We start from the raw sequence: 20,625 nt of genomic DNA, 5'->3' as shown, positions 1-20,625 counted from the left end.
CCAGGCCCCACCCATATGGCTGGCAGATGCCGGGTTCATGACAAACTCACAACCTAGTTGTCTTAGGCTTTCTTGGTCCATTTTCTTTACAGATTCCAAGAACTCTCGTCTTGCTCCAACAAAGTTGGTACCCTGATCGGACCGAAGTTGTCGAACACTTCCTCGTATGGCGATAAAGGTTCGAAGAGCATTAATAAAGGCATCACTGGTCATGTCGTCAAGAAGCTCTATATGCACAGCACGAGAGCACAGACATGTGAATAGCAGACCATAGCGTTTAAGTTCCCTTCTTCCCTCCTTAACGTAAAACGGGCCGAAGCAGTCCATTCCACAATAGGAAAAAGGGGGCGATGCTTCAACTCTCTCACGCGGTAAATCTGCCATTCTTTGTACCTCAGCATTCCTTCTGAATTTCCTACATTTGACACACTTGTAGATGTAGGAAGACACTGCGTGACTACATCCCAATAGCCAAATGCCATTTGATCGCAGCTCATTCATCGTCATCCCACGTCCCTGGTGATGAACCCTTTGATGGAAGTGTTCAATCAGTAACTTTGATATGTGGGTTTTGTTTGGCAAGATCACTGGATGTTTGATGTGTGGGTGTAAATCTGCATGCTCCAGCCGACCTCCCACTCTTAACACACCCCTTTTATCCAAAAAGGGATTCAGTTTGTGCAGCCTATTTGCACGATCTCTTGTTGTTGTCTGCTTTGCTTTCAGATCTTTGATTTCTTCGGAAAACAGTTCGTTTTGGACAGTAGCTATGATGAAAAGCTCTGCCTCTTTCCTCTCCTCAAGACTGGTGACTTCGTTTGTTCTGCACATCAGACCCTTGAGCTCTTTGACACATCGCATGAGTCGTGCAATTGCTCTAACTAGCTTCGTCCAGTTTGAGAATCTTGAAAAATGATTAAGCAACGAATCTTCTGTGGTCAGTGTCTTATGGACAAAGATCTTGCGAAGTTCTGGGTCTTCAGCTCCCAACTCTCCCACCTTAAGGTCATCAGCGGGAAGTTTATCCCGCCAGATAAAATCTGGACCGGTGAACCAATTGGAAGTGATTAGTCCCTTTGCTGTCAGACCTCGTGATGCATGATCAGCAGGATTGTTCTCAGAAGCCACATATCTCCACTGGTCTGGATCGGAACCTTCTTGGATGCGCTGAATGCGATTTGCCACAAATATGTGAAACCTTCTCGCCTCGTTGTTGATGTATCCAAGAACAACCTTCGAGTCTGTCCAAAGGAATTCTTTGGCTTGAACTTCCAACTCCCTTTTAAGCAGGTCGCTCGTTCGCACGGCAATAACTGCTGCTGATAGCTCAAGCCTGGGTACTGTGGTGACCTTTGTAGGAGTCACCCTGGCTTTGCCAATAACTAGAGAGCAGTGGACTTGGTTTGAAACGCTGATTGCTCTCAAGTAAGAACATTCACCGTACCCTTTAACACTCGCATCTGAGAAATGATGCAGCTCATATCTTTCAACTTTCTCAAAACCTTCTGGGAGATAACAGCGCTAAATTTTGATGTCAGCCAGGTTCTTTAAATCTAAAAGCCAAGACTCCCACCGTGGTTTGAGCTCTTCTGACAGTGGCTCATCCCATCCAACCTTGCCTTGACACATCTGTTGGAGTATTTGCTTTCCAACCAGAACAAATGGTGACACAAAGCCAAGAGGGTCATAGATGGATGCCACAGTTGATAAGACTCCTCTTCTAGAAAGTGGGCGTTCATCCACAATCACTCTGAAATGGAACTGGTCTGCAACAATGCACCATTTGATTCCCAGAGCTCTCTCAATTTGGGACTCACCAAGAACCAAGTCACGATTTCGTACCGAATCTGCACGTTCACTCTCTGGAATGGATGCAAGTACCTCATGATTGTTAGAAATGAATTTGTGAATTCGCAGTTTGCCAGCACTGCAGAGTTGCCTTGCTTCCTTTACCAACTTGATGGCTTCCTCCTTGGTTGCGACACTTGTGAGCCCATCGTCCACGTAAAAGTTTCGTTCAATGAACTGAATGGTCGTTTCACTGTAGTGACCATGTCCTTGGGCAGCAACATGTTTCAACCCAAAGTTTGCACAACCAGGGGAGGAGGCAGCTCCAAATAGGTGCACTCGCATACGATAGACTGATGGTTGAGCCTGGAAGTTTCCATCGTCCCACCAGAGAAATCTCAAGTAGTCCTGGTCCTCCGCTTTGACGTGAAACTGATGGAACATACGCTCGATATCGCACATTATAGCAACTTGTCCCTTGCGAAAGCGGCAGAGAACACCTATCAGGCTGTTCGTTAATTCTGGTCCAGTGAGAAGGTAATCATTTAATGACACGCCTTCAAATCTTGCTGAGCAGTCGAATACAACCCGTATTTTTCCTGGCTTGTGTGGGTGATACACCCCGTGATGAGGAATGTACCATACAGGACTGTTGTTAATTTCTTCCCTTGGGACCTTTTCTGCATCCCCATTTGTTATGATTTCACTCATAAAGGTTGTGTAGTCCTTTTGATATTGTTTGCCCCTTTCAAATCTTCCTTTCAAGCATCGAAGTCTGTGAACTGCACATGCCTTATTGTCTGGGAGATTTGGTCGATCTTTCTTGAAGGGGAGCGGCATTTCACAGTGACCATCCGCTTTGATTTTGATTCCTTCTTCCATTATGGTTAGGAAACGCAAGTCTTCCTGAGATAGATTAGCATCCTCTACTCTTCTCTCACTGAAGCCAGACTCAAGCATCCTCAGCACATCTGGTGGTGAAATGAACTCCTTAACTTGGGTTCGACATATGTATTTCACTTCATTTGTGAGCTTCTTAGATGTCTGGAGATGAGGTTTCACTGACTTCATGACAATCTTGTGACTGCTTCCTATAGCATCACCATAGTCGACACATGGGCTAACACAACCGACTATGCTCCATCCAAGATCTGTCCTTTGAGCAAATGGCTCATTGTCTTTACCTGGGACGACCTCTCGGGGCAGCAAAGCCTGAGGACAGTTGTATCCTATGAGAAGCCCTACATCGCACTCAATCAATGGAGCGATGTCCTCTGCAAGATGCTCTAGGTGTGTCCAAGCTCTTGCCGTTCTTGGTGTAGGAATGTGACTTAGATTGGCAGGGATGAACTCTCTTGAATAGGTTACAGGGAGAGAAATCTTCTTTGAAGAGTAGAAACCTCTCACCTGCAGTCCAACTAACCTTTGACTCGGGATGATTGTATTTCTGGATGAAAGTGTGGAGAGTTTTAACTGCACAGCTTCCCCTTTCGTGTCCAGAGCTTCCGCCTTGTCTTGCACAATGAATGTGTTGTCGCTTTGGTTGTCAAGTAGTGCATATACAAGAATTTCATTCTCTGGGTTACTTGATGTAGACAGCCAGACTGGGACAACCGTAGAGGAGTACATGCTGTCCATACCTTGCACTACTCTGTTTGACGTGGCTTCATTTGATGGTTCAGGAGTATGTTTGCTCTCTGTTCCTTCCGTTGACTTAGCAGATTTCGAGTTTTTTTACACTCTCCCCACGTTCATTGCTGCTTTTCTCTCTTCTGGTTGCTCTTTCACGGTCTTCATGTAAACATGTTGGGTGTTTTTCCTTACATGTCTCACAAAGACTCCTTCTTTTGCAGGTCCTTGAGAGATGTCCTGGTTGTAGACATCCAAAGCACAATTTCTTTGTCTGAACAAACTTAACGCGTTCCTCAACTGGTCTTTCCCTGAATTTCCAGCATGTCTGTATGCCATGATTGCATCTTTCACAAAAAGTGCATTTCTTACGTTCTGCATTCTCTTCAGAGTTGCTCGCAAGCACCTTTGCACCAATGTTTCGTGCCTTTGTTGTCTTTATTTTTTCACCGTCATTAGACTTCAGGGCATGAAGAGAAGTTACTGGATTGCAAGCTATTTTCGCTTCCTTTGCGATGAATTCCACAAACTGACTGAAAGTAGGAAACACCTTACAAGTTTCTTCTATCTCAATCACCTTTCTATTCCAACTGGCCACCAGCCAATCTGGCAGTTTTGTTAGAAGTTTTTGATTTTCATCACAGTCGTTCAATACTTCCAGACCCTTAATCTGGGACATTGCAGCCTGGCAGCCCCTAAGGAAGTCTGAAAAGTCCCTCAGCTCGACGCTGTCTTTGGGTCCGATTTTGGGCCATGCCACGAGCTTATCCTTGAAGGCTTTAGCTATCACGAATGAACTTCCAAACCTTTCTTCCAGGATGTCCCATGCTGAGTTGTAAGCTGCATCCGTTCCTAATAGGAAGTAGCTTTCAATGGCCTTTTTTGCAGGTCCACCAACATATTTACGAAGGTAATAGACTCTTTCTCCTACTGGAATGTTTTTCCTGCCTATCAGGGTTTGAAATGACATCTTCCAATCGCTATACCTTAGTGGATCTCCCATGAAGATAGATGGTTCAGGTGTTGGGAGACGGCTTACATTAATAGACTCTGCTATTGCTTCAGCGAGGACTGTGATACTATCTGCTTGGTGTATCACGGGATGCTCACGTGGACTCCTTATAACTCCTGGAGATCTATGTTGCTGAGCTGCGTGGTTATGAAGTAACTCTGTTATTTCCTCGTCCGAGCTTATATCTTGTTCATAAACTTGGAGCCGTGCCTTTGCCGCACTTAGCTTCTTAACAGTCTGTAAGCGCTCTATTTGTCTGCGTTTCTCTTCCAGTGCTTTCTTTCTCGCCACATTTTCTTCATCTTGTAATGCAATCTTCTTTCGATTTTCTTCTTCAAGACTTTCAAGTTCTTGTTGCTCACATTCTATCTCTTGCAGGACCTTTAGTGCAGCTTGTGTAGCAGCTAGCTCTGCTACGGCCTCTTGTCTCTTAATGGAGGAAAGGCTTGACCTTTGTGACTTTATGCTGGAACTGCTTGCAGAGCTTAGACTTCTTTGAGAGCCCTTACTTGTGCCTTGAGAAGCTGAAGATGAAAACACTGAACTAGACTCAGGCCAGACTAAATCCTCTATCTGAACGTCTTCGTTATCTTTATTCTGAAGATAAGTGGTTGCATTGTCCAAGATTATTTTGGATACCGCGTCACAGGTGTCTGCCCTACGACGGATCTCACTGTCTGGAGAAGAGCATTTACGCAAGTCTTCATATGCGTGTTTCACATCTGCTGATGCACAACTTAACTTACACATCAAATCCTTCACAACCTCAACAGAGGGGGCTCCCTTTATCATTTTCTTGGCTTGCTTGGCGTTTGCTTTCCATTTATCATAAGTTGTAGTGAAACGATGCTGAAGTTTTTTTGACTTATCATCATGCAGTTGCTGAGCCTTTTCAGTAAGCTTTCGAGGTCTTTGACTTCTTCGTGGCTCTTCTTCACGTGACTGCTGTACATTTGTGGCACTACTATCCTCGAGTAAGTCGCCATTCTTAGTTTCATATTCAGTCGTTTGATCCATTCTGCGATGTTTGCCTTATTACTTGAGTCGTATAAATATGGTGGGCTTTGTTCCTAACCCAACAGCACGTACGACACAGCACTTAATTCTACAACACTTCTAGCTTCAAATAACAGAAATAGGTAAAATGACTTCACCTATAAAACATCTTATTAGACAGGACCATGAACTTAGAAAGGAGATATGCAGAACACCAGATTACTTTCAGTTCTTACAATGTTCCTTAAACAGTCGACAAAGTTGACCCACTTCTTAACATTTAACTTGTTTTAAATGCATCACTTAAAGGATCGTCCATGTAAACTTCGATTGTTTGCTGCTTAGGTTAACTGGCGTATGCATAGTCTTATCTGTCTGATGCTAGCGTGCGATGAATTTCTTCTTGCTCAGTGGATGACAGGCACAGCTTCTCGTCTCCTCGCCTCATGTCGAGCAGACTGAGTTCTCACTGTAACTCCCTCCAAGTTGAAAAACGAACACAAGGCGTTCTTGATTTACTGGCATTTATTGCACACGGGCGCCACCAACGATGCCACCAGAGATGCTGTAACGATGCCGTGAGAACTGTACAACAACATAAAATAATCAATTTCCACCGTACATTGTTCTCATAGAGAATAAACAATAAAGTACATTATTAAACAACATAAATGCTCACAATTTGACCTTTACAAAATGCTAACATATACACGTGGTTACCATAAATTCGCTCGCTCTATCACAAACAAACATCTTATTTTCTATCACAACATATACAAATTGCATACCTCATTGGCCGCATTAACTTGCAGGGGTTAATGAAAACGCTTCTTGTAGTGTCACTCTTTCCCATAGTCGGACACTCCGTTGCATGCGTCTACATGTCTCTACCACCACCAGAGAGAGACGAAAGCATGCTGCGCTCTACCGAGTGTAGCGTGTACCAGAATATACCGTCGACCTCAAACAACAGACTAAACATTGGTTCCACCCCGGAAACATTCTGTAAACCCTTTTTAAATGTATTTCCAACCAACAACATACATTACATCACACACATATATTAACAATAAAGTATTTCACTTATTCATTGTAACTTGAACCATAAAATTGTCTTAAATTGCATAAGTGCTGCTGACGGCAGCCACAGGCATCCTCTGTGGATCTGTTGGATCTGTAGGCGAACTGCAGCGGATCTGTGGTGTCTGGGATGGAGGAGGAGATGATGTTCTTCAGCAGCCTCTCAAACACCTTCATTACTACCGAGGTCCGTGCAACTGGCCGGTAATCGTTCAGGGATGAGGATTTGCTGTTCTTGGGCACAGGGATGATGGTGGATCTTTTGAAGCATGTGGGGACCACAGACTTCACCAGGGACTCGTTGAAGATGTAAGTGAACACACCTGCTAGCTGGTCAGCACAGCAGCGCAGCAGACGGCTGGTGATGCCGTCTGGCCCCGCCGCTTTCCTTGTGTTCACTCAGTGCCGCTCGGACGTCATGCTCCGCGATGCTGGTCACCGGTCTCCCGCTGATGACGTCACTGTCCTCGGTAGTCAGGCGGTAGATAGCATTAGCCGCCTGGCTAACCTCGAAACGGGCGTAGAACCGATTCAGCTCGTTGGTGAATGCAGAGTCAGCGTTGATCGGCGCAGTGTCCCTGGCTTTGTAGTCCGTAATGGTGCATAGTCCGTGCCACATACTCCCTGGTGGAAGCGGGACTCCACACGTTCCCGGTAACGGCGTTTGGCATCTCTCACCGCGCGCCGCACGCCGTATGAGGCCGCTTTGTAGGCGCTCATATCGCCAGTGGCGAGACCCGCGTTCTAGGAGGCGGTCCTGGCGTTTACTGCAGTGCGGATCGATCTGTCCATCCACGGTTTCTGGTTTGGGAATGTGGTGACTCTCACAGTGGGGATAATCTCCTCCGCTAGCATATTGACGAAGCATACTGCTACTTCCGTAAACTCGTTGATGTCGACTGCGCATGCTCTGAACATGTCCCAGTCGACGTCGTTGAGTGCGTCCTGTAGCGTAGCTTCTGATTGGGCAGTCCACCGTTTCACCTCCCTCGTGGTCACGTCTTCCCTCCGTATGCTTTGTTTATACTGGGGAATGAGGAAGATGGCGTTGTGGTCAGACTTCCCAAAAGCCGGGTGTGAGACAGCTTTGTAGCCCTGCTTGTATGGCGTGTAGCAGTGATCCAAAATCCGATCCCCTCTCGTTGGACACGAGACATGACTTGTCTGAGGTTCGCTTTGTTAAAGTCTCCTGCTACAATGAGGGCTGCGCTCGGGTCCTTGTTTTGAAGCGAGCTTAGCACATCATGTAATTCGGACAAAGCCATACCTGTGTCCGCTTGGAGTGGGATGTAGACCGCCGTGGCGATGACCGAGGTGAACTCACGGGGCAGATAGAAAGGGCGGCACTTAATGCTCAGGAACTCCAGATGTGGCGAGCAGCCGCTGGAGAGAGTAGAAATGCTCCTGGCATCACACCACTTTCTGTTTACCATGAAACACACTCCTCCACCTTTGGTTTTGTTCGACTCTGCCGTTCTGTCCGCGCGGAGCACAAAGAATGAATCCGACAGAGTTACGGCCTGGTCCGGCACGGTGGGGGTCAGCCATGTCTCCGTGAAGCACAGAATGTTGCAGTCCCTCATGTCACGTTGGAAGGTGACCCTTGCTCTTAGGTCATCGAGCTTGTTCTCCATGGATTGTACATTGGCCAGTAGGATACTGGGCAGTGGTGCGCGATGCGCCTGCTGTCTCAGTCTGTTCCTAATACCAGCGCGTTTTCCCCGGCGCTTCTTTGTTCTGCGCCTCGGATGAGCGGCCCGTCCTTTGTTGTTCTCCGCGCCGCGTAGAATCTCTGGCGGCCAGGAAGGGTCAGGTTTAAAAGTGTCCAAGATTAGATGTGCAACCTTGGCACCGATGTTTACAAGTGATCCGCTGTCGTATACTATAAGACTAGAGGATTTTGGGATGTAAACCAGAGCAAAAAATAAGTAAAAAACAAGAAAAGTGGATAAGTGGGAGTGAGAGGGAGAGATGCCAGTAAATGATTTCAAGGATAAATTTCAGAAAATCAGAGCTAAGAAACCAAAGCAAGTGGGGAACTAAAAACATGTGGACAGACTCATAATTAGGCCAAAGACACATTAAAGCAATTATTACAGGTTTAGAAACAGGGATGGATATGAAGGAGCTTAGCATGAATTTGCATTGAGGAAAGAATAGCAACGAGCATCAGAGGAAACAGTTAGGAAAACTAAGAGGATGTACTGGCAGGAATACTGCAGTACTTTAGGAAGAACTACACCAGTTAAGAATGTGTGGAGTACTGTTAAGAACATGAATGCAGACAGGAAACAACAGCAGCTGTTGTAAAGTAAATTCAAACTCCTTCATTAAATGCAGCTGGTTGAGTGAAAACAATGGAGAATGATTGTGTTACGTTGTTTATTCTCTATAGAAATGGAGCAGCAGGAGTGCATGCATAGCTGGACGTGGGCTGTATATACATGCGTGTATCTGTGTTGTCTGTGAGCAGAGAAAACAAAGCGCTGGAAATGTCCAGTGTATCATAAGCCAGCCAGTCCTGTTACTGCAATTCACTTCTTCACCAGAAAGTGTCACCATCAGGCTTCAACAGCAGTTTCCAGTATTACTAGTGTTAATGAGCTACAGGTAGTATGGATGGGAAAATGTAGAGATGCTGGGCAAACAATATGATCAAATCCACAGTGGGAATAATTGAAGTGATGACGGCAGGTGTAGAGAACAAAAATGAATCATATTGAAATGTTAAATCAGGAAAATCCTGGAGAAGAGGGTAGTTCTAATGTTCAGTTTGTAATGTTGAATTCAACACAGCTCTTAAATGCATAAAAATGACTTCACCTGACGTCAGACTGAACAATCGGATTAGCTACTGATATTGATTTAACCCTTTAAGACCTACCATAGAACCAAGTCCGCCAGAGCTTATATTATATTTTTACATGCTGTAGAGCCATTTTTGGGAGCATTTCAAGTTACTATACATCAGTACAACCATTACAGACTAAATTTTAATAATATGTATGTATTAAGTACATAGTAATTACATAAATTGCAAAAAAGTGCAATAAACTACAAAAAAATTGAAAATCGTTTTTGTTTTTTTAACATATTGTTGGGTCTAAACTCAGACCCCGCTGTATCCAAGACTTATTCCCATGAAAGAAAAGCAAGGCAACAGTGTTCGATCGATTTCTTGCGCAAGGGAGGCCTCTCGTCTGTGACCAGCACGTTGAAATGACCACACTGGTGGCCTCCTCTCGCCGCCTTTTATTGACAAACTTCAAACAATAGTTTACAAAACACCTCCCCTTGCAACCCCCCTTTGGTTACAAAGACAAGGCACTGTATGTAAATGTATACACTGAGTGTGTGTGTGTGTGTGTGAGAATGTGTGTGTGTTATGTGAGAATGTGTGTGTGTGTGTGTTGGTCAAAGGGTCATAAAACCTAAAAGCAGGAACAACATCCTTGGTCATAAAGAGGGTAGTCTTCCCCCACACCCAATGTATGGTTTACCAAAGATAACACAGTGAAACCATACAAAGGGTAGGAAGCTCTACCAAACATCAAACAGATCTTCAAGTTAGGATGTATCTACAATAAAACCTCCCCCAGCACAGAGTGGCTGGAGAGGTGGTCAGGATCAAAGGAATGGCTTTGATCCTACTGCTTAAACTAAGACTATACAAATTTAAGAAACACAATGGCGACATTCAACAATTAGACTTAACATTTCCCTCCTTTTTGTCATTGTATACTTAAATTTCAACTTATGCACCCTTTGTTTGACAGTGTCAGTGTAGATTTCATTCATGCACAGTAAACTACATCCTATACATAAGCAAATCAGTATCAACAGTTCAAAAACAGGAATTAATATTTTCAAAAGAAGATGCCACCAAGGACCAGACGGTAACCAAGCTATCCAGTCTTGTGGCGGATCTACTCCTGTCGTGCAATTCATTATGTATTTCTTCAAGTACACAACTGAATGTCAAAGGTCAAACAAGAAGAATCATCATTCTCAAAAATCATATGTCTCTACAATCCAACTGTATACAGACATAGGTATTTAAACGCATCAGTTGACTTTATTGTTTGTCCATATGGCTCTCAGCTAACTTCAAAGCTGCAGCCTGGTCAACACCCTTCTTTATGACTCCTATCAACCCCCCAAATCTTTTCACTGTAGGCATCCTGTGGGGGTTAGAGTCAACTGGTGAATTATCTGCATTTACAACTCTTCTCCTGTCCTGTTGTCACCACAGAAAAAGCTTTGTAAAGGAAATTGGATCAAGCTGTTTTGATCTTCTTGGCTCAAAACCTCAAGTGTTCATGATGTAAATGTAGACAAAAGGCTTCTCTGTTTACATCCTTCTTGCAAAAGACAAAAGAATAAGTGATGTTGCCATGTTCCATGGTTAATCTCCAACTTGGGCTAATCCATTGTCCTTCGTACACATAGGCAATTGGCCTGTTTCCAGTTCGTTTAACTGTATAATGTCCTGCAACAAGTCATATTCTTTGAGTCAGACGAGCAGGTCTGTCTCACCAGAGCAGTTCACCTTCCCAGCTACTGGTGAATCAACCTTCCATTCAGGTTCAGAGCAGTTGAAAAGTTGGCAGTGTTCCTGGATGTGTTGCTAAAGCAACCAAACAAACTGTCTCGCTCCAAGTGATGCTATCCGGTTGTGTTCTTAAACTGCCACCAGTAGTTGGTTGAAAACCCATGCGGGTACTGGGTGTGATTTGCTCTGTCCCAATGCGCTCCTGTCATCCCACTCAGGGTCCACAGGCACAAGAAGATGCACAGCACATTCCCAGCCATTCTGATGAGTACCTGTGGCTCAGTTGGTTTCTTCACCGGATTGAGACGAGGGGCCCTGGAGGCTTTCCCCCCCCTTTGTTCCCGGTCTTCCTGCCACTTACTCCGAGCTGGCCTGGATGTGTGTCACCTTCTTGCAGTGCGCTTGATATATCCAAGTGTTCCTTCCGGCAATCTTCACTGCTGTGGTCGTCGTCAGCAGCATCCGATATGGACCTTCCCACCATGGACTGGATCAGCACTTCCTCTCCATGGCCTTATCAACATCCAATCTCCAGACTTCAGGCTCTGCTCCTGCGAAGAAACAAAATCATCTGGCAGATCATTTGTTCTCATGACTACTTTACTTTTAAACATTTTCAAGCATCTAATCTGCTAATATGCTCTCTCTTCTGCTTTTCTATCATCACTACAGAAGACTGGAACTCTAACTCTAACTCTAAATCCTCTAACATGTGTAATCTCAAAGAGTCAGACCATTCTCTGTTGGAGTAATCCTCGTGTACTTATTCTATACAGTCTAACCATGTCCTGCCTGTCTTCCTAAATCCTAACTTTACTGTTCCATTAGTTCTCTCTGCAAAAAAGTTTTTTTTTAAAAGTATTTAATAATCCTAGAGTGAGTATAACGACTGCTCATCTCCCTCCTGTTTGAGACATGGTATAGCCAATGGCTCAAAATAGCAGCAGTCTTATACAAATTATTAGGCAGTACTGGTTTATCACACAGATAAAAAATCATCCTGCAAGCTTGCTCCCTCTGTAAGTCACAACTATTGTCCTGCAGTAGGTGAGTGGGCCTGCATGTCTGCTGATGCTGTACTGATAAAAGGTTAACACCATGTTTAACTAAAGCTGCCTCTTTTGCGATCTTATCTGCAAAAACTTTCCCTAATGCAACCGGATCTTTCCCTCACATGTGTGCTGCACATTTACAAACGGCAATTCCACTGGTTAATAACGCTGCCTCCAGCAGATTTTGCAAGAGTTTGGTGTGTTCTGCAGGTTTCCCTGTTGAGGTTGTCACACCTCGTCTCACTCACTGCACTACAAAGAAATGTACAGTAGCAAATGTATACTACCTATCAGTGTATATTGTCTCTCTACAGCTTTACACGCTTCCGTTAAAGCTAGCATCTCTGCTGCTCAAGCAAACATGAAACATGCTAGTTGTCCTACATAGATAACTCTCTCTCACTGTCAGCTACAGTAAAACGTGTTCTAGTCTGTCCCTCTGCTGTTGTAAAACTCAAATCATCAACAAACCAAACCTTTCCCTCAACGAGTGGCACATCTATTAAGTCATTCCTCAGCTTACACGTCTTCTCCTCGCGCTCTCTACACTCATGAGAAGTGCCCTCCTCCGTTGGCAAAAAGGGTTGGACAGATTCAGAATTCTGCACCACTTTATGGTAATATGTGTGGTTGTGAGAGTAACAGTAACATTAAAGACAAGTGTCTTGTAGGTGACAGAAATGTAAGTTTAGTCTGCAGTAGTAGACATCTACCTCGTGTGGAACTAACAATTGCAAAAGGTGAAATAAACTATTGAAACATTGTACAGCTTAAGCTGCTGCACATACTGATCTCACGCATGGAGGTAAAGCACGAGCAACTAGAGCTAATCTTTTAGGATAGTAAGTTACTGGCTTCACTTGTGGAAAAAGTGCTGTTAGTTATTTTACAGTCACCTTGCATTTGTGCTGTTCACAGAACCACAAGTCCATCGCTGGACCTCCTCTGCGCTGTCACTTTTTGGAGCTTGGCACGCTCCCTCAGGTTCCATTTTGTGGGCGATCCTCTCAGTCACTCCTTCTCATCATGGCATCTCACGACATCTACAAATTGAAAAAATGACACTCCTCTCGCCACACGGCTTTCGCCATGTGTCAACTCCCCAATGAGACATGTACAAGAATGTTGCACAGTCTCCCTAAAACAATCTCCAGGGTTTGTCCCTTGGAGCAGCTTCACTCCAAGCTGTAACCCTGTGTAAAAACATTAATCAGCACTTAAATGTTCAGCTTGTTTAGCTCCCAGCTCCTGTATCACAGAAGACAAAGTCTTAAATTTAAAACAACTTCACATTCGCAACCAACTGTAGATCATAAGAGTAATAAAGTATTCAGCATCACAGAGACAAGTATCATTGCAGGTTTATTCTAAACTCATTAAACTCCTACGTTTTCCCATAATTTATTCCAAATTATTTAACATCTCAATGTTATTCCACATTGTAATCAGTGAACTTCACTTATAGGCCATCAAAGCCTCATCTGAACATGGATGCACCACTTGCATAGGTTTAATACTTGTAAATAAACAGCTAATCACACAAATCACTGCAACAATAATAGTAAACATTGTTTAATGTTACTTCTGGACCCCACCTCTTGACGCATGGACACTCTCATGCGTCAACTCACCAAACCTGGATCCCTGCCTTAAAAACTGGCTCCACCAGGAGCCTGCATACACAAAATCTGGAATAAAATCAAACTTCACACGTATAAACAATTATATCAAAAAAGTAATACGCATTCAGCACGGGCGAGACAAGTGTCATGTGCAGGTTTTCTCAAATCATTAAATCACTATCATTACCATAATTCGCCTCAAACATGGATCATCCCATGTGCTCAGTTAACATTAATGTAATCGGTGACTTCTCTTAAGCAAAGTCACTCCACTCATATATTATTATGGGTCCAAAAGTGGCCAGCAAATGAGCCCATAATAAACTATTCCATAAATATCGTAATCTCTTATTTGTTTTACTCATGTCACTTGTCCACTTCTGCTGAATGCTACATGCACTCTTAAAGAAAACAAAACCTGAAATAAAGAAACAAACATCCACCAGTTGTTCTGCTAAAAACCACATCATCAAATCACATGAAAAACTGCAATGCTGTAAGAAAAAATGCAAATGTTAGCGCTGCGCAGGTGTGTACACACTTTCTCACAGTAACTTCTGTGAGTACCACAAGCCCATGAATAACACACCTCTGATAGATTCACAAACATAAAAATGGCATTTAAAAGGTTAAACCATCACGCAACCTCAGATGTTGCTATCATCTTTCTGCTCCTGTAACAGAGACACACACAGAGATACATCCACACCTTTGTCAAGTGGGGGTTGACTTCACACAATGGTGTTAAGTCAGTCAGTCAGTTCCCGATTTATTTTAAAATTCTTACTCATTCACTCAGTGATTCCTTCTTTTGCTAATTGTGGAAATTATCGTCGCATTCGTTTCCACGCTCAGCAAAACAACGTCATTTCAAAAAGAAAAATAATTTAGACTGGATTTCCTCGTTGAATCCTTTTGGACAGGAACTTGTTTCCTGATTGTCCCAAATAAGAGCCCATTTTAATTTTGGAGAAGCTCACTTTGCAACAGTTTTCTCGACGACGCTTCGGTTCTAATCGTGCAGATCTGCTCAAACAGAGATCATCAAACAAAACTTTCAGTGCACCATGAAAGTAACAAAATAAAAGAAAGAAAATAAAGGAAATCAAGGGAAAGAAAGGCCTTGTTTAAGTCATGACACGTGTTCTTCATGCCAGGGGGATAAATCGTAACAACCCAATTGGCAGGTTCAACTTTAGTAATAAAGACAAATCAAACAGCCAGTTTAATCTCAAACATTCATCCAATCAGCCATACACACAACATACAGCATAACCCTGTTGTCTTAGCACATAATAAGTTTTAGTTCTCATGTAACTAAATGTGTGCCATGGTAAAACTTCTTCACACACCAGAAACTCACAATCAGCTCACTCAACTCACTCATTCAAAACCTCTCATCAGCATTCTGTTTCCTCCTCTATGATGCAACCATCTGTCCTCCTATAATATTCAGTCCACTAGTCTATGTATCACTTTCATCTTACTAGTGACTTGGACAAGATGACAAACAGAATCTCATGCTTAAGATGCTGTCTGGTCTCATGAGTATCATTGTATGTGTATATGCATGTGGGGTTAGTATGGTTAATGCATTTTCAGTATGTTTTTGTGTTCATCTCTCACCACACTTCCATTATTCTCATCACTGCTTAAAACAACACACATCTCTCTCTGTTTTTTTTCTTTAACTGTACTTTTCTCCAAAACAGAAAATAGCATTACAGCTGTTTCAGACTGAGGAACACCAAACACTCTTCATGCTATCATTCATCCACACAACTATTTTATTTCTTTTTGTCCACTGGGCAGGTGACCTGCAGAATCACGTCTGCCCCAGCTGGATACCTTTCACACACACCATGACGTCAGACACTCTCACACTCGCGGAATTGATCAGGAGAAAAACTTTCTTCATCTTTTCTGTCTCCTCTCTTGCCTAGTCTGTCTTGGACTCAATGCTGCTCCTAATATGCCTCTAATCTCTCCTCCACTTCTACCTCTGCTCTCTCACGCTCTTCTCTGACTCTACTTTCTGCTAACATTCTTGCTCTTCCTAATGCTTTTCTACGGTGTTGTTCTAGAGTAGTTGCAGTGGATTGAGCTGTAGTTTCATCCTCAGGTTTCACAACTACTGCTTGCAATATTGCTCTTTTAACATTCTTGCTTCTCTCCTCTTCTGAACCTGCTCCAGCCACAACTTAGCAACTGCTAACTGCAATTCCTTCCTCTGCTTCGCTTTACCTGTTTTACCTGCTACACTTACAGCTATTCTTTCTACCAGCATTTTACACTGAACTTCCACTAATGTCCCTTCAAATCCACATTTCTTATACCAACAACCTACATACTGCGTGCTGCCTGGTAAAACTTTCTGCATAAATTTTACATCTCCTTCTAAGGCAGACTTACACATTTTATTCTCCATTACAAGACAACAATCAGCCACACTCACGCAGACCACGTCTGGCCCGCACACACACAACATAGGCCTATCGCTTGCGTCTGCACGCACAGCCTGCGCTCTCTGTTGAAAACTCTCAAACGCCCCATATGGCGGAGAATTCAACCTTCGGACACTCTCCAACGCCCCAAATGGCGGAGATTCCGGACTCTGAACCTAGGTTCTCTCCACGCCCCAAATGGCGGAGAACTCTCTACGCCCCAAACGGCGGAGAAGCCTGCGTCTCTCTCACGCGGCTAGCGCGCTCCCGGACTCACGTTTAACGCACAGCCCGTAGCCGCTCTCTATTGTTTTGGGTCCACGTGCGCTCTCGTGACCAGCGCTCCCCGGGACTCAAACGTTTCACGCAGAATCACGGTGACGCGTATCTAGGATCCCACATTCATTCACACGGTTATAGAGACGCTCTCTAAGGCCTTCTGTACTCACTGTTTGTTTACGTTCATGGGAAGAGTCTCTGGATCCCGTCAATCGTCATCCATCCCGAGGGGAGGTCAGGCGCAAACTTCCCGGCCTGGTGGCAAGCCAAAAACACCAGGGCTTTACGTCAATCATCCCAGACGTTGCGGTGGCGTCCTCTCCCTCTCCTCGGTGGATGCAATGTGTTAGGCTCCGGCTCCGAAGGACCAAATAAATGTTGGGTCTAAACTCAGACCCCGCTGTATCCAAGACTTATTCCCATGAAAGAAAAGCAAGGCAACAGTGTTCGATCGATTTCTTGCGCAAGGGAGGCCTCTCGTCTGTGACCAGCACGTTGAAATGACCACACTGGTGGCCTCCTCTCGCCGCCTTTTATTGACAAACTTCAAACAATAGTTTACAAAACACCTCCCCTTGCAACCCCCCTTTGGTTACAAAGACAAGGCACTGTATGTAAATGTATACACTGAGTGTGTGTGTGTGTGTGTGAGAATGTGTGTGTGTTATGTGAGAATGTGTGTGTGTGTGTGTTGGTCAAAGGGTCATAAAACCTAAAAGCAGGAACAACATCCTTGGTCATAAAGAGGGTAGTCTTCCCCCACACCCAATGTATGGTTTACCAAAGATAACACAGTGAAACCATACAAAGGGTAGGAAGCTCTACCAAACATCAAACAGATCTTCAAGTTAGGATGTATCTACAATAAAACCTCCCCCAGCACAGAGTGGCTGGAGAGGTGGTCAGGATCAAAGGAATGGCTTTGATCCTACTGCTTAAACTAAGACTATACAAATTTAAGAAACACAATGGCGACATTCAACAATTAGACTTAACACATATATTTCTAGTTAGAAAAATTTAAGAGGCTTATCCCTCAAAACTGTAAATACAAAAAAGTTGCACAAAATAGTTTCCCACCACAGGAAATTTATTTTGAGTGCCTTCATAGTTTTATTTTTGAAATACACCAATTTTTATATACTGCAGGAAAAACAAAAATGAATATTATACTGCAAATTTGCAAAATAACAGCATATGCATCAAAATAAACTATTTCCAGCAGTGCAATATGAGTCCTAAGCATATGTGGAAGGAAACTGTAACCTAGGACAAGCTGATGGCATAAGATGTAAGTACAACTCCTCAGGTTTCATATGCAAAAAAAATTATTGCGCCAGCTCACGTGGTTACAGTGCTACCGGGATTTAAAAATAGTTGCACAAAACGGAGTGTGCCCACTCTGACCAGTTTTAAAGGGTTAAAGCAAGAAAATATGGTATTAGCATTAGCTGCCAATTCCTATTCACCTAAAATTAGCATTACCTGCTAATGGCAGTCTACTTAGCATTAACTCTTCACTAATGTAATGCTAATTCACATCAAATTATCTTTAGCTTTAGCATTAGCGGCTAGCTTCAGCCTACCTAGCACTAGCTGCTCACATTGTTAAAAGGGAAGAGAAAACGATATTAGCATTAGCTTGTAATAATTATTCACCCCTAATTAGAATTAGCCACTAATGGCAGCATACTTAGCATTAACTCCTCACATCGTCATAATACAAATGATACTAACTTGCATTAAATTAGACTGCTGTTATTAGCTAATGCTATTTAGCAGTAGCTGCTCACATTGCTATAAAGCAAAGGAAAACGATATGAGCATTAGGTTCTAATGCGTATTTGCCTTAAATTAGACGTAGGTGCTAATGGCGGACTACTTAGCATTAGCAGCTCAGATGTTGTAATGCTAGGAAAAAGAGTGTTAGCATTAGCCGTTCACATTGTTATGAAGTTAAGGGAAATAGTGTTAGCATTAGCTGCTCACATTGTTAAAAAGTGTTAGCATTAGTGCATAATGCTAATTCACATCAAATTAGCATTAGTTAATAACGGCAGCCTATTTAGCATTAGCAGATAATGTCGACCTTGGCCCACTGGAAAAGTTCAGAACTAAAGATTTAGGAGTGTTTCTCGATAGCTCTTTCTCGTTTGAGAAACAAATAAATTCTGTTATTAAAACCAGCTGTAAGGTTTATATTGTTGATTGTCATTTATGCTTAGAAATATTTACTCATATATGCTTAGAGTTGTATAATCGATTGCATGATGATAGAGGTTTGATCCTGAGTAGTCTGTAAAGACTCTGTGTGCCTTCCAGAGTGCTCTGGCATGCACACACCACTTGGGGCCATGAGAGAGGTCGTACCCTCTCTTACTGATTTATGGTGTAGGACAGGGGTCTCAAACTCAATTTAGCTGGGGGCCGCTGCAGGCAGAGTCTGGGTGAGGCTGGGCCGCATTAGGTTTTCCACAAGAAAGGCATGGTTAAAAAATTCCAATCTTCTCAAATCTTTATTTTTATTTTTTAATACAAAATATGAAAAATAAATAAACAAATTAAGAATGAATAAGAAAATAAATCAATCTGTAATACATAAATAAAATAATAATAAGATATTTTTAGTCAGTGAACTTGTGTGTTTCTTTCAGTCTTCTATATCTGCTGTATTTAGATTGAAATGTCTGTATTAACAGTTCTATAACCTTCTTCTGAACATGAATGGAACACTGTAGAAAATGAACTGTTCTTCTGAACATGGCTTCTCTTGCCTACTCCTTGCTGCTAGAGACCTGGCAGCGTTTCCTCTCGTATAGCCGAGCCAGATTTGGCCTGAGGGAGGAAGCAGTTGCGACCCTCAGTATGTCTTGAAGATGATCACCCGTAAGTCTGGACCTGTACTTGGACTTATTGAAGTTCAAAGTGGAGAAGAGCTTTTGGCACAAGTATGTGCTACCAAAAAGGCACATGGTCCGCTTGAACATTCGGGAAAGCCGAGGGAAACTAGGGCTCAAGTCTCTCAAAGATTGTCCAAGCTTGTCTGCTTTTCCACTCACCTCCCTGAACTTTGCTTTGAGTTCAGAGTTGCACTGCAGCTCAATGAGCTCCATTTGAAGCACAGAAGGGGCATCTTGCACATCAAAGGAGAAGGGGTCCGCAAAAATGTGAAAGGTGGCTCTGTGTGTCTTGAAGTCAGCAAATCTGTGATCAAATTCCTCCTGTAGCCTCAAAATGACATCAACATACTCGTCAGCACTGAATGGTGTGCCTGCATCCACGAGAGCCTTGCATGCTGGGAAATGGCAAAGGTTTGTCTGAGAGAGCTGAGCTTTCCAGAGCGCCAGTTTTGTGGAGAATGCTCTCACGTTGTCATAGGCAGCACTGACAAGTTGCCCCTGGCCTTGTAACGTCTTGTTCAGTACATTAAGCTCATGTGTCATATCAACAAGAAAAGCTGAGTCCATGAGCCATTTGGGATCAGTTAGCACAGGAACACTAACTCCATCCTTCTCCATGAAGGCTTCACTTCTGCTCTCAACTCAAAAAGTCTCTTTAATACATTTCCCCTGCTGAGCCAACGTACCTCAGTGAAGTCGAGCACATCCCCATATTCTGACTCCATTTCCTCTAAAAAAGCACAGAACCTTCGGTGCTTTAAGCCCCTGGATCTGATTTGGTTGATGCATTTCACAACAATAGACATCACATTGTCAAACTTCAGGCATTTGCTGCAAAGGACCTGCTGATGGATGATGCAGTGCAGAGCAATGGCCTCCTCCACGCCTTCCTCTTCCAGTTTGTTTTGTGCCACCAGTCCATGTTTCCTCCCTGTCATTGATGGCGCTCCATCTGTTGTTATTCCAACAAACCTCTTCCATGGCAAACCAACATTCTCAATGGCATCACACAGCTTGTAAATATCTGCTGAGCGGTGGTCTGGCCATGCATTGGAATTACTGTGAGCAGCTCCTCCATCACTTCAAAACTGTCATCAACACCACGGACATACATTGGGAGCTGGGCAGTGTCGGTGATGTCTGTGGTCTCATCAAGAGCGACTGAGTATACACTGAAACATTTGGCTTTCTCACACAGTTGGTCATAAATGTCACTTGACAGGTCAGAAATGCGATCTGCTGCGGTGTTGGCAGAAAGGCTGATGTTGCTA

At 43.5% G+C, this 20,625-nt stretch overlaps 1 protein-coding gene across 5 annotated transcripts in view; it reads left to right on the top strand.

Annotated features, from left to right (window-relative positions):
• Positions 1-20,625, top strand: part of LOC146606895 (protein NLRC3-like) — a 597,012-nt gene that overhangs the window by 299,995 nt on the left and 276,392 nt on the right. Inside the window, exon 6 of one of the 5 annotated variants that reach the window (XM_085349307.1) lies at positions 12,301-12,308. The exons of 3 other annotated variants lie outside the window; for them this stretch is intronic. In XM_085349307.1, coding sequence (XP_085205433.1) covers positions 12,301-12,308 — 8 coding nt within the window. Of the gene's footprint in view, positions 1-9,438; positions 9,462-12,300; positions 12,309-20,625 lie in introns of all 5 variants that reach the window. One more of the 5 variants, XM_085349311.1, reaches the window with a different exon arrangement.

The sequence above is a fragment of the Diplotaxodon limnothrissa genome, unplaced genomic scaffold, assembly GCF_057381915.1.
Source record: "Diplotaxodon limnothrissa isolate DT_005_m unplaced genomic scaffold, D_limnothrissa_male_GT1.1 unmapped_scaffold_4, whole genome shotgun sequence".
Taxonomy (NCBI): Eukaryota; Metazoa; Chordata; class Actinopteri; order Cichliformes; family Cichlidae; genus Diplotaxodon; species Diplotaxodon limnothrissa.
This window is presented reverse-complemented; position numbering and strand designations above follow the sequence as displayed.